The following is a 15,527-nucleotide window of genomic DNA, read 5'->3' as shown; positions in this document are numbered from 1 at the left end:
TGCTTAAAATTATAGATTTAGATTTTATTTGGTTTGATGGAAATAATTTTCAGAAAAGGATTTTTGGAAAATAAATTGATTTTCTAAAAAATATGAAATTTTCTGGTGTTTAATTGAATTGTGCAAATTTTTTAAAACTTATTTTCTAAAAATTATTTTTTAAAACAAACTTAACATAAATAATTTTTCATTTAACAAATTATTTATTTTTATTAATTAATTTATAAAACTAAATTTGAGTATTAATTATAAATCAATAAAAAAACATTAATGAACAAAAACAATTTAAGATCTGTAATTTAAGATTTTATCCTAAAATTTCATATTTTTAAACTCTAAACCCTATTTATTTGTTAATCTTAAAAATTACAGAGTTCACAAAAAAGTAAGAAATAAAACTTACCTTTTTGACTGAAGAAGTAAAAAAAGTCATCAATTGTATTTGTTAAAAGATAAATTGAAGAAAGGATTTCAAAATATAGAAATGAAAATTATGGCTATGATAAAGGAAGAAAAAACGATGAGGGAAAATTTTAGGAAAATTAAATATGCCAATCAAACAGACATTGTAACATCCCAAACCCGACTTAGACGTTATGACCGAATCCGATGATATCACATAGAATAGGTTTGAAAACGAAGTTGTCTTGTAACATCATTTTGGTTAACTGTCTCTCATACCTTGTCTCTATTTTAGAAAACATAATTTAGCTAGTTTATTTGTCATAAATCTCATTCACAGCGGAAGCTTAAATCGTTTAGATTGGAAATAGTACTCATGTTTTTAGGAAATCATTGTTGCGTAAAAACCGTTGGTTTTTTTTTTATAAAACCTTTTTACCAAAGCAATCAAATTGTTAAACCATCTAAAACTAAACAGTTAAAACCAAAATAGTCTAGAGAGTCCCAAAAATTACAGGCTCTCAAATAAATCTCCAGATTTTAAAATAAACATAAATGCTAAGTTTAACAGTTTTACGATTAAGTGGCCACAGCTGAATCTCTGCCGCACGATCCGCCTAAGTTTGCAGATTACCTGACAGAACAAACAAACAGATGTGAGTTTACGTAAACTCAGTATATAACCCAACAGAAATAAGCATGTAATACAAATAGAATCATACACTCAGTCAGATACAAATATAGATTTGGGCTTAAACCCATTACAGATATAGATATAGATGTACAGATCAGAATTAGAAATCAGATATCCTACCCCCAACCTCTACATACCATCTCCAACCATCTTTACACACCATGTGGGGTTTAAAACACCCACCCAGCCCTACACACCATGTTGTACCGATGCGACACATAACAGATATAATGCAGCCATACTGCCAGATAATAGGCATAAACTACCTTTCAGAACACTTCCTCCAATATACATCATCCCACCCCAATAATAGTAACAAAACATACATACAGAATTAACAAATAAATCATACTTAACATGCTTTTATAAACAGATAATAGATATACAAACATAGACATGCTCATAACCATATTTCAGTCTAACACATCACTTGGTTTTAGGGTTAGATAGCATTTACCGACCCTACAGTAGGCCCACAGTCGATTAGGATGACTCGTACGACCCTACGAAAAATCTCAATATAATAGGCTCACATACCTGTGTGGTCCATACGCCTAGATTAGCCTTACCCGTGTGACTCACATGGCCTGGCCCAATGATCCACACGCCCGTGTGTCATGTCCGTGTGGGCCCACACGGTTGTGTGACCTATACGCCCAACTTGGCCTAGCCCGTGTGGCCCACACGGCCTCAATCGAGCCACCACACGGCCTCACTCGAGCCACCACACGACCGTGTGCTACGCACGACTATGCCTTCGTCGATCACATAACCTACCATACGGGTGGCCACACGCTCATATGGCGTCAATAGTGGCCTTTTCTGGCTTTTGTCGAAACTTCATTTTTTGCGTTTCGAGTACACACCTGGTATCATTTTGATGCAGAAATGCACTCGAGCCTTCTAGAACCTATAATTAACATTTTTAAAGTCCGAATTTAAAAACACTAATGAAACCCAATTGAAAAAACAATTTACAACTCAAAGTCGAACAACACCGGTTAATGCACGCGAAAACTTACCATTATCGATAGAAACCTCAAACACCTAATTTGCTGTAGGAGCCCCAGCCAAACCTTGTCATTCGCCTAAACTGAGAGCAGCAAACAATCCTCTTATCAAACACTTAACCAAAAGCGTAAAGATTAAATGAAAAAGGACTTACTGAAAAGAACACAGTCGAAAATTGCACACAACAACATGAATTGAATAGTTGAAAAGAAGATGAAGAAGAAGAGGAATAAACAGGGAAGATGAGGAAAAAAATGTCAAAAATGAGAAGAATTTTCAAAAACCTAAAATAAAATAAAAACCAATTTGATAACCCCCAACTCCCCACTAACAACTCAATCTCAACCATTTCAGAGTTTAAATTCTACTGAATCTCTTAACACTACACCGAGCAAAAATAGTACCCACGCTTACGTAGGGATTCAAACTCAGGACCTCCTACACACCAACACAGTTACCACTCGAACCAGCAAGCTCATTCTGATGTGGATTTACATACAATTAAATATAAGCCCATTGAACAGAGATAAGGCTTAATTCCAAAAAGGAACAAAATTTTCTAAACCTAAAGCTTGAACCCAAGACCTCACACACACACCCAGAACACTTAACCATTGAAGTAGATACACACTTGTGTCACATTTTCAAAAAAGCAGAAATAAAATTTTCAAGGCGTTACAACTCTACCCCTAAAAGAAATTTCGACCTCGAAATTTACCTAATCAGAACAAATGAAGATTTTGCTGACGCATCGAGTTCTAAGGTTCCCATGTGGCCTCATTAGTGTCATGATTTCTCCACAGAACCTTCACTAAAGGTATGGACTTCCTCCTCAAAACCTTTATACCATGATCCAGAATCTAGACCAGTTCTTCCTCAAAAGTTAAGTCTAGTCTAACATCGATCTTTTCAACAGAGACAATGTGAGATAGGTCAGATCGGCACCGTCTCAACATTGAAACATGAAAGATACCATGAATACGGTCTAACTTTAGAGGTAGCTCCTTGTTCTTCGCCTAAACCGAGAGTAGCAAACAATCTTCTTGTCAAACACTTAACCAAAAGCTTAAAGATTAAATAAAACAGGACTTACCGAAAAGAACATAGTCAGAAATTGCACACAACAACACAAATTGAATAGCCGAAAAGGAGAGGAAGAAGAAGAGGAGTGAACAGGGAAGATGAGGAAAAAAAAGGTCAAAAGGGAAAAGAATTTTCAGAAAACCCAAAATAAAATAAAATAAAATAAAAACTAATTTGATAACCCCAACTCCCCACTAACAGCTCAATCTCAACCACTTCAGAGTTTAAATTCCACTGAAACTCCTAACACCACACCGTGCAAAAATAGTACCCACGCTTACGCATGGATTCAAACTCAAGACCTCCCACACACTAACACCCTTTCTACTCAAACCAACAAGCTTATTCTAATGTAAATTTACAGAGAATTAAATAAAAGCCCATTGAACAGAGATAGGGCTTAATTCCAAAAAGAAACAAAATTTGCTAAACCTAAGGCTTAAACCCAAAACCTCACACACATACACCTAGAACACTTAACCACTGAAGTAGATACACACTTGTGTCACATTTTCACAAAAGCAGAGATAAAATTTTTAGGGCGTTACAGGCGTTTAGTTTATATTCTCTAATTTAATATTTCTTAATATCTATACTTTTTAATTTTAAATTTTCAATATTGATACAAACAGTAATCGATGAATCTATCAGTTGGTTTTTTTTTAAAAGTTGTTTACAAAAATGACAAGCTAATATGGCATTACATATGTGATTAATAAGTTTGCTACATAAGATTTTGAAAATATAAAAAATTAAATTAATGTATTTAACAACTACTGTTTACTCGGGATTGAAATTTCAAAATTCAAAATGTTGATGAACTAAGAAGGTGTAACGACACGGTTTCCAGTGATATCAGAAAATACGATTTTGAAACCTTGTTTCTATAAATCAAGTTAGTAAATATTAAACAAAGATATTTACGGAGTTAATTTGTAGATGAATGGATAAGCAATTCAGTAGAAAATCTGGTTAATTAAGGCCAGTTGATTAAATTGCAAGAGTTTAATCACTATAGATTTTTAATTGGGAATGGTTTGAGGACTTAAATTACCATTATCCAAAGGGTCAAAATAGCTAATAAACCACCTTTAAACATTCTCTAGTGGACAGTAATGATGATTGTAAATTTATTAAGTAAATTAAGATTAATTAAAACTAATTAATTAAAGTTAATTAAGCTATAATTTAAGTATAAAAATGAAAATTGGTGGAAGGAGTGATAAACTTCATCTTCTCCAACCGACCATTAGAGAAAAGAGGAAGCTTAATGTCATTGTTAAAGTTTTTAAGCTTTTGGTCTTTAATTCAAGTAAGTCTTTTGCCATTTTTCTTTTATTTTTATAGATTTTTTTTATCATGGGAGCTTGATTAAGCTAACCCAAGGATCAATTTTATCAATTAGTGAAGTTTTGATGAGATGCCATTGTTGAGAATTGAATGATTTAGGTGTTAAATCGATAGAAATTAAACCTAGTTTAAGAAAAGGACTTAATTGTAAAACGTAATTATTAGTTTCATATATTAGGGACCAAATTGAATAAAATATAAAAATATTATGAAATTTCAATAGGAATAGAAAGTAGAATGTCTCTAATGAATATATGTGAAATTGAATTTTAATCCGAAGGTCTAGATTGAAAATTGTGCTTGTCCCGGGTTTAGGGACTAAATTGAATAAATTAAAAAATATGTGCGACTTTATAATTGAAATGTGATTTAATATGAAATTTGATATTATATATTGTTGGATGATTATTCGTTCTTAATTGATATTTGATTAACCCGTGACACCAAATTAAATCAAACATTTTATTTATAGTATAGAAAACAAAATACTCCATTTGTTATATAATTTAATTTCCAATTTTAAATTAGAAAAATGATAACACAATCAATGGAGTTACAGTGAAGACAGTTTAGGCTTGAGATGAAGATGAGTTTGATGATATATTTGACTGCTATTGTTGAAGATGAGTTTGTGTTTATTTCTTGTGATTTGAGCAGGAATTTTATAATATTTTAAATAAATTTAATAACTTTTGAATTTTTATATATATTTTTTATTTTTAAATATTTAGTTATAATTTTTTTGAATTTTTAGAATTGGAATTGAATTGATAAAATATATAAATATTGATCATGACTAAATAAATAAAATATGTAAATGTTAAGGGTTAAATTTATTATTATACTAATAAAAAAGGCTCACATCAACATTTCATTAGGTAACCAAATACATTTTTACCGTGAAATGACTAGAATTTGAAATTAACTGACAAAAGCTAACAACAGAATTTTTGACGATATCCTAATACTTGAGTGATTATTTGAGCAAAATTTTAAATGTCGTGAAGGATAAATTAGGTATAATTTCTATTTTGATATATATATTATTTTAGTGTATAAAGATAATACCCAATATATAATTACAATAAAATTATGCATCAAAGAAAAATTAAAATTATTTTAATTACAATAAAATTATTTTAAAATATATAATAATTTATGCATCAAACAAAATTTCAATATATAATTAATATTGAGAAGATATATGCTTAATAAAGTTTATTTATTTGATAGATTTGACAAAAGTAAAATGATTCAATTACATCCCCCTCTTACTATAATCATCCATGAAAAGATGGATAGAAGACTTAAATAAGAGTGGAGAATAGCCAAACCTAACCTATTCTCCAGGAAAAAAGCAAAGTAAATTAAATAGGTTTAATTCTACTCTAGTCCCTATACTCTTTAGACTTTTGAAATCTAGTCATTTTCTTTTAATTCCAAGAATTAGTTTCACTGTTTATTTAATTTAAAAATTAAAATCTAATTAATAATACACTTCTATTAAATCTAAATATGTATTATCAATTGGAGTTTAGTTTTAAAATTAGACTTTTGAATACTAAAATGTCATAAAGAAAATTCATTGCCACAATTATTGATTGGACTTCAATTTTCAAATAAGAAAAATAGAGAGACAAAATTCATAGAAATAAAAGTAAGAGAGCTAAATTTCAACAATTCTAAAAGTACAAGGATTAGAGCATAATTAAACCAAATAAATAATCCGGTGAAAGTATCATGGAACCCTTATACTAGAAGTCAGATTGTATTTTATCTCTTCTACTCAAAAATGGCCAAACTAGCCCCTATAAATTAGATCAAAGAGCAATTAGTCATTTCTATTAAAATTTTCATCCATTTGTATGGTAAAAAACTGGCATATGATTGACAGAATAAACAAATAAGGACATGTGGCATGCCGCATGCATTTTATGCTAACGTACAGGTACATGGATAAGTTTTTAATAGTAGAGTTGGATAAAATTTTTAACAAAAAGACCAATTTACTCTTTGTTCTAATATATAAGGATTAATTTATCTATTTTTTAAATATAAAGAATAAATTACAATCTAACTCTTAATACAAGGGCCTCGTGATATTTTACCAACGAAAAACACTTATTTTCTTATAAAAAAAATAAAAAAGTTTCTTAATCAAACTCCGTCTCTTCTTCATTTTCATCTTCTTCTTCCCTAATTTCTTCATTCTTGTTTATATGTCGTCTTCAAATGAAAAGAATGATCCACTGTATAATTATGATCCTTTCCAAGGATTCAACTCATCAACCTTCCCATTCTTTGACTACAATAATCTTCTTGTTTACAGCCAAGCTGCTCCAACACCACCATTTCAGGGTTTGGATTCTTCTTACATGAACTTCACCGACTGTTTACACGACCAAAACTGCTTTTCAAGACCCTTCTTCGACATGTCTGGTTCTTCATCTGATGTTGTTGCTCCGGTCCACGACAACATTAGTAACTCCAAACAAACTGTAGACGATTCAGTAAGGATTAAAATTGATAATACTGAAAACCCATCTACACCAAATTCCTCAGTGTCATCTCCCTCTAATGGCGGAACAGCTGTTGAAGATTCAAGCAAGACCAACAAAGGGTCCGAACATGAAAAATCAAAGAAAGTGTAGGTTTTGATTTTTTTTTTGTTTTTTCATATGCTAGCTAGCTACTGTCTGGTTTATTTTTTCTCTGACTATCACATGGTTTGCGTTAATTCCATATTATTAGACTATTCCTAATATAAAATTTTCTGCCTTTCTATGGAAGGAACTTTAAGTCAAATTTCACTTCTATGTTCTTAGTTTTTAAATGTTATTTATATATATTATACAATAAAAAACCAAAAAAAAAAAGTGAGAAGGCTAAAGAAACCCTAATACTTGATATCCATATGTAATAGTGAGTATTTTTTCTAGAATGAGTTATCGTTATTGGGTGTTCTTGGGTGTTTATGTTTGATTTTAGCTTTGGGTTTTTGTCTTTCTATTGTGAAGAAAGTTTAAGGATTCATGGAGATGATAAAATATTTCCTTAATGGACCTAAGTGCTTTTGTTGAAACTCCATAAACTTCTTTGGACATTTTTTGAAGTAGAGAAACAAAAACCCAAAACTAAAATCGAGTATAGATATCAAGGAGTGAAACACTACCTCAAAAACATATATTTTACAGAGAAATTAAATTAGTAGTAATTAATTATTGTATGCAATTTTGATGTTGAAATTATAGCAAGGTTTTTTTTTATACATATATAAAATATTTAGGAACAAACCAAAAAAGGAGAGGCAACAAAGAGAGCCAAGGTTTGCCTTCCTCACCAAGACTGAGATTGATGTTCTTGAAGATGGATATAGATGGAGGAAATATGGACAAAAGGCAGTCAAGAGTAGCCCTTATCCAAGGTGGTCCTCTTAATTGTTTTCTTCAAATTTATGCAGTTTATAGTTTAGTCCAAATCATTTATTTCTTTGATTAATTTCTTAAATAGTTTCCCCAGCTGCATCTTCCATGTACTAGCTAGAAACCCATTTCATAGATCTAATCATTTGTGAACTTATCTTAGATTTTTAATATCTTAATTGTATTTAGAAAGGCAAATCATTTTTACTTTAAATTTGGCAATGGTTCCGAGGTTTAAAATTTTTTTATCTAAGTTAAGCTCTGAATTTGGTAATTATTTTCACATTGGGATTTGAATTTTTTTTATTCAAGTTAGTCTTTGATATATTGCTTGAAAGTTTTAAAGTTTAGGCACCAATGTGGAAACAATTATTAAGCTTAAGCCCCAATGTGAGAACAATTATCAAGTTTAGAGATTAACTTGGATAAATAAAAGTTTAAGCCCTGATACAAAAATAATTATTAAGTTTAGAGATTAACTTGGGTAAAAAAATTTAGACCTTAATATGAGAATTTTTACCAAGTTTAATCCCCAAATGGTGATTTAATCCTATTTAAAATATTATATATTTATATAAGAATTAGGAGTTAGATTGCAGTCTAATTTTTTTATGTAAAAAAATAGGTAAATTAGTCTATTCACATTAGATTAAAAAGTAAACTAGTCATTTTGTTAAAAAAATTTATCTATTTCTCCTGTTTAAAATTGGTCACTCTATGAGGTATATGTGAGACATCACATGTTTGTTACTATCTCGTTATTACATAAATCGTATTAGTTTTTAATAGTATAAATAGATGGAATTTTAACAGAAAAAACCAATATGCTTTTTAGTTTAATATATAGAAACTAATTTACTTGTAGAAAGGGCTCTTAGTGCAAAAACCTTCATAGTATTTTTTACAGCTAAAAATCCATCACATTGGGAGACAGTTGGCTAATGTTGAATTATTGTATGAGATGCAGAAGCTATTACAGATGCACCACCCAAAAATGTGGTGTGAAGAAGCGTGTGGAGAGATCATTTCAAGATCCATCGGTTGTGATCACTACGTACGAAGGCAGTCATAACCATCACATTCCGACCACTCTTCGAGGCAATAACATCACATCATCGGCCGCTTTCCCTCATGAATTCCTCGCTCATTATTTCTTTCCATCAACAAGCAATCATCAAGAAGACCAGAACTCTATGCAACATCAAAGCGTCGCCCTTCATCAACATCAGCAGCAACAGCAGCTTCAAGTTTCTGACTATGGTTTGTTACATAATTTAGTATCCTCCTCCACCCGCAAGCAGGCTCCATGAAAATCTGTAGTGAACTATCACTATGAATGAAAAAATTGAAAGTATGAGACTCACTCACTTAGTGCAGTATTTATATATATATATTATAACTTTGGTGGCAAAATCAGAAATTTTTTTTAAAGAGGATTGAAATTAAATTGTAATTTTTACAATAATAAAAATGTAATTTCATCATTTTAATAATCTATATCTTTATCATTTTTAAAAAATTAAATTAAACTTTTATCATTTTTAAGGGGGTCAAAAGAGAATTTTACCTTTATTAAATGTTAGCTTAGGATTGAATATATATATATATATATATAACATGTCAAAATCGTTAATCTTTCTATTCAAACTGACAATAATTGAGTTCTCCTACGAAGACCAAGCTAAAACATTATTTTAGGAGAGATCAAAGTTGAATTTTAAAGGATTGAGTGATCAAAATATAATTTTATCATTATACTAACATGTAATTTCATAAAGATTTAAGAGGTTAAATGACAAATTTACCATTTTTGGGAGTAAAGTCCACTTGTCCTTCGTCCCTGACAAGAAAAATGGATCTATACACATGAAATTTCGTCACTGAATAAAAGTATATCTCACTTATTCATTGAAAACTCAAACTCGAGTGAATTCTATAGGTAAAGACTAATTTTCCAACTCATTGGTTAGATATTTTATTTTCCATGCAAAAAATCAATAGTAATTTATTTATATATGGTAAACTACATTAATTAATTATCAATTTTTTTTTAATTTTTCATTTTATCATTAAAAAAAATATCAAATATAGCAGTTTTTTTCATTTTGTTCATTACTTTAGCTAACAACAATGTTTCTGTACATTCATTTTGATCACTCAATTTTGGTAAATTTATATCTTAATCATTCATTTCCTTTTTCTTATAATTAGTTTTAACGAAAAAAACGTTTAATAAGGATTAATTCACAAACGAAAGTGCCATATTTAATTTTTTTATTGTCAATAATTTAAATAAAAATTTACTAAAATTCGGTGACTTGATATAGTTTACCCATTTAATATTATCGAATGATATCAATAAAAAGTAAATTTGTTTTTTTTAACATTTAATAAGGTTTAATTCAATAACATTATATATATAATAATTATAAACTCCTGTTTATATTTATTTAAAAAATAAAGAAAAATTGTTTGAATTTTAACTCGATTAGTAAGGGTATTGTTGCCAATGCAGGAGGACGTAAGTACGAGTGCGCTAAAATATATTATTTTCCTATTTATCGGTTGAGGAAGGGCTATAAGTAATTCTAGACGTAAAAAAAATATTAAAACCTATAAAAAAATATTATTATAGATATAAGAAATATATATTCTTGTAAGAATCCTATGGAAACACAATTCAAACAATTGGTTTGACAAGCAATATACAGAGACCAATCCTTTGTCTCTTATTATATTGATTCATTCAATTCAAGATAAATGAAGAATAATTGATGGGGTGGACTCTTTTTTGCAGTTCCTTCAAATTCTATTTACACATTTAATATCATGAGTGAGAGAGATTTGGTCCAAGTCAAAGAGTTAGTGACATCCACCTAACTCTACATTATTTTATAATATAAAGCAATCATGTAGCAAAAAAGAAATTATTCTTTATATATTTAAAAATATTAAAAATTTATAAAATATTTAAAATAAATGAAATTAATTCAATTGGTTCAACAATTTTTTTGCTCGGTTTAATTGATTTGTATTAGTTTACTAGTCAATCGATTCAACCCTTATCTATGAATTGATTCTCAATCCAATTAAGTACTCTAATCTAATTCTGAAAAAAATTGATTTTGATCAATGAAAGAACCTTTTCGATCTTGTCAGGTCGAGTAAGTAGATGGTAAAGTTTAAAAACAAAATTAATCGCTAGCATTTCGACTTAGGCGACATAATTTAGAACATTACTTGTATTGCCAAACATTATAAAGGAATAAGAAAAAAAATAGAAAAAGAAATAATGTAAAAAAATAAAAGAATTAAAATTAGTTTTTAGAGTTTATATGTCATGGAAATCTATTATTGGTTGGAATTTGTTTAACAGATATAACATTTTGATGTAAAATGGGTAACGAAAGAAAATTTTGAATATCACTAGTAAGATTCTTCAATCGCCTTGATTTTGTTGTTGAGATTCTTCCTTTTCTTTAGTAATATTATCAGCTTTATTATCCATCATTTTAAGTTCAAATATTGTTTGTTATTCGTCTATGTATATATAGGTTGGTATTGTTTGACAAGGGGATATGAATAAAACCTTCTTCTCTAAATTACTTTCTGTTTTTCTTGTTCTATAATCACTTCGGACAAAAAAAAAAGTGTAAGTACCAATTTGGAAAAAAGAATATTGTTCAAGTACTAATTTGTGGATTAATTTTTTTAAAAATAAATTTAATGTTTTGACTAATGAAAATACTAATTTTAAAAAAATTAAGTATTAAAATGAGAAAAGAAACATAATTTAAATATAAATTTGTAAGTTAAAAAATAAATTAATTAGTAAAAAGGAAATCCTTAGAAGAAAAAAAATTACAATATTGGATTAGGTAAATTATATGCATGAGAATCCAAATGTGGTAGTAATTGACAAAAGAACATAAATTCTGGAAGTGTTTCTGATCATTTTTTAGCCTAAAGTTAAACGAGATGTCGTTGACTTTTCGTACAAATCAAAACACTTCCTCTTTTTAGAGTTACAAAAACAGCTTCTTTTTTTTTTTTTTAATAAACAAGACACTTTTCTTTTTCCTTAATGTTTCGGCCATAAGTGTGTCCCATTCATTAACTGAAAAGCAACATTATGGAGTTCAATGAGGGATTTTAGCCAGCTGCTGGGTATAATTAAGAATCAATTGAGTCTTAATTTAATTAATATTATTATTATTGTCAATGTAGAAGAACGGAAGTTTGAGTATGTCAAAACGCATTTATCCTCCTATTTAACAGTTGAGGAAGGGTTAAGAGTAATTTTAGGCATTATATATATATATTAACTAACAAATGGTATGCATCATACTCAATAAGGAAATAAATAGGAGAGGTGATTATTTTTCATCATAATGCATGAAAATTAATCCTTCTAAATTGGAACGATAAGAGGAGAGATAAAAGAGAGTTGCGTATGTTAGTTTAAAATGATGTATTTTTCAAATGTTTTATTTTATTTTCTTTCATTTTTCAAGTGTATTTGGTTGGGTGAAAAAGTAGAGGAGTGGAAGGAAGGAATGAAAAAGTGGAAAGAAAATAATTTTTGAGTGTGTTTCTTAAGGAAGAAAAGTGAGAAGAAAGAAAATAGGAGAAATAGTCATTTTTAATCCTAATACATAAAAATCAATCATTTCCCAATTAGAATGATGAGAGGAGAGAAAATGAGAGAGAGATGTTTGTTAGCTCAAGATTTTGCATTTTCAAATGTTTTATTTTATTTTATTTTCTTTCATTTCTTTGACTCTATCAAGTAACGGATGGAAAAAACATTACATTTTCTTACCATATTATATATTATCCCAAAACATAAATTTTAATAGAATAAACGTTGAGTGTGCATAACAAAAATTAGCACTCATCATTATTACCGTATTATAGTGAATCGCAACTGTGAGTTAGGTGTCATGGGTTGCGCATGACAGCCCGCAACCATGGCGCACGGGAGCCCGCAACCATGGTGCACTTGTGTGAACCAACATGTTTAAAGGATGTCATTCGGCCCAACCGGACTGGCCCGTTGCTTGGAGAGATTGAAGACCCATCTATAAAGCTTAGCAAATATGGAACGTGATCTTCAAAGATATGTGATCCTAGATATGATATGTAATATTTAGAAGATACGATTCTACAATATTAGATATTTGATTTGTAGATAGCTTTTAATCTTAACTGTTGATGTACTTTGATCTATACCGTTGATTTTGAAGAGACTTAACTATAAATAGAGACCTCTCCCCCTCATTGTAATTCATTCGGTGAGTAATAGAATTTTGAGAGCATTCGCTCAAAACTTTCTTTCTAGTGTTCTTGCTTTTCTGTGGCTTTGTTCATCTTTCGAGTTCTTTCACTTTTCGTTCTTCCGCTTGTTCTTCATAAGTGCCTTAGAGGAATTCTGTTGAATCCTTAATTGTTCAGAGTTAGGCTGGCTTAGGCTTTTTTTGGGTGAAGAAACTGCTTAAGGCTGCACAGATTGCATGGGAAAAATCTAAGTCCTTGACATTAGGAAGGTTATATATAGTTTAAGTCACGTACTTCCTTTTATATACTATAACATTACAACTAATGGTCTGTTTGATTGGCAGTAAAATGTTTTCCGTAAAATGATTTCTGGAAAATGTTTTACTTTTCTATAAAATGACTTACTGGAAAATATTTTCTGGTGTTTGATTGAATCTGTGTAAAATATTTTCTGCTGTTTAACAGATTTCCTGAAAATATTTTCCGGAAAAGTTGTTTTTTACATATATTAATATATATTAATAAATTTTTATATTTTAAATTGTTTTTACATATATTGCAATGATTTATTTATAATAATACTCAATAATAAGCTACAATATTGATCGTTATAAATTGAAAAAATATTATCCACAATGAGTACTAGTAAGAATATTGAATAATTATAAATTGCTTCGAAACCATAATGAGTACTAGAAATAATATTATCTAAATACATAATTAGTAGTACACCACATAGTAACAACATTGTCCAAGTGCATAATATTACACCACATAAAAGTATCAATATCTTCAACCTTGAGAAAATTTTTGAAGCCAAATTTTTCTATGCTTCTTACTTTTAACTAAAAACATTTTGGCCTCTGATTCATGACTCCCTAGATAATCAAACACAGAACACAAGAAGTCATCATCAAATCCTTCTTCCTCCATCGACATCACTTGTTCGTAAAGCTGTGCTGTCTTGTCGGCAGTAAATTGTTTCAAAGCATTAGCAATTTCGCCAAGTTGCTCACCCACAAATTTAATTTGTTCATTAACGAGACTTTCTTGACCACTTTTTCTTTTACGTTTGGATGTGCCAGAAGAAGATACATTTGTTCTTACCTCTTCAGCCTCTTCATTGTCGCAGTCTACAGGCATTGAATCTTCATTACCGTCATCCAAATCTATGTCAGCAAATGTTCTGGCAAAACTCTCTGTTGCCATATCTTTGCCAACAACCACAGCCATTTCATCATAATGATCAATGCTTTTATTCAAAAAAGGTTCATACTTCTTGTGTGCTTGTTGGATATTATACACAATTAGAATAACAAGTAAAAAACAATTAAAATATACTTAACATATATATACATATATTACCATCACTGTTGCATCGTATGTCGCTCTATCACATGTGATCATTTTCATGTTATCATCCCATCCAAAACCACTTTCACATCGAATTTTGCATATAATCTGCCACTGGTTTTTTACTGTCCTCAAATGATTTTCCACGTGCTTCGTATCGTATTGGACTTGGAATCTTTCAGAAATGACGTGGGCAACTCGATTAATAGAAACTGATTTGAAAGTATTAGAAGGCTTATTTCCTTTTCGAGCCTCCTCTGCTAGAATTTCAAGGAAAACATGTTTCATCGATTTTGTCCACCTGAATTGCTTAGAGGTCCCTTCTTTGTTGCCCTTACCCATTCTACATTAAATAATTGTCATTGTCAATAATTTCAATATCCAACAAGCTTAAAACATAATAATCAATTCAATATCCAACAATGTTAAAACATAATCAATATCTAACAAATTCAAGACATATATCAAAATCCAACAGTCTAAAATTTCAATATCATTATCCAACCAACATTTACAAAAAAAAAAAACAACATCAGTCTAAAACATACATAACATAGAAACAATAACCCTAAGCCCTAAATCTACCTAATATTTCTAGCCATATAATCAGTCCACATAGTTTGTGCAATCTCATCTCTCTTAGCAGACCATTCTCTTACTTCTTCTCTTTCTTCTCGCTCCGTGAGAGTTTGTATTATCGAATCAAACTCAGACTCCTCGTATAATCCTTGATTAATTAAATCACTAGGATCAACTCCCATTATATGATTATAAATGATACAACAAGCCAAAACTATATCTACTTGAGTTTGAAAATTCCAAAATGGTTCAGCATCTAATACACGAAACCGTTTCTTCAAAATCCCAAAAACACGTTCAAACAGTGATCCATAATGATGAATGTCGAAGATTAAAGAGTTCCTTTGCATTTTCAG

General features: G+C 29.8%; 1 protein-coding gene across 1 annotated transcript; it reads left to right on the top strand.

Moving 5' to 3' along the window:
• The first annotated feature begins 6,690 nt into the window (after positions 1-6,690).
• On the top strand, positions 6,691-9,384 carry LOC107890177 (WRKY transcription factor 28). Its single transcript, XM_016814673.2, has 3 exons — positions 6,691-7,187; positions 7,827-7,964; positions 8,930-9,384. The coding sequence occupies exons 1-3, from the start codon at positions 6,760-6,762 to the stop codon at positions 9,270-9,272; spliced, it is 909 nt and encodes a 302-aa protein (XP_016670162.1). The 5' UTR covers positions 6,691-6,759; the 3' UTR covers positions 9,273-9,384.
• Positions 9,385-15,527: the final 6,143 nt, after the last annotated feature.

The sequence above is a fragment of the Gossypium hirsutum genome, chromosome A09, assembly GCF_007990345.1.
Source record: "Gossypium hirsutum isolate 1008001.06 chromosome A09, Gossypium_hirsutum_v2.1, whole genome shotgun sequence".
Lineage (NCBI taxonomy): Eukaryota > Viridiplantae > Streptophyta > Magnoliopsida > Malvales > Malvaceae > Gossypium > Gossypium hirsutum.
The sequence above is the reverse complement of the archived record's forward strand: the minus strand, read 5'-3'. Positions and strand labels throughout refer to the sequence as shown.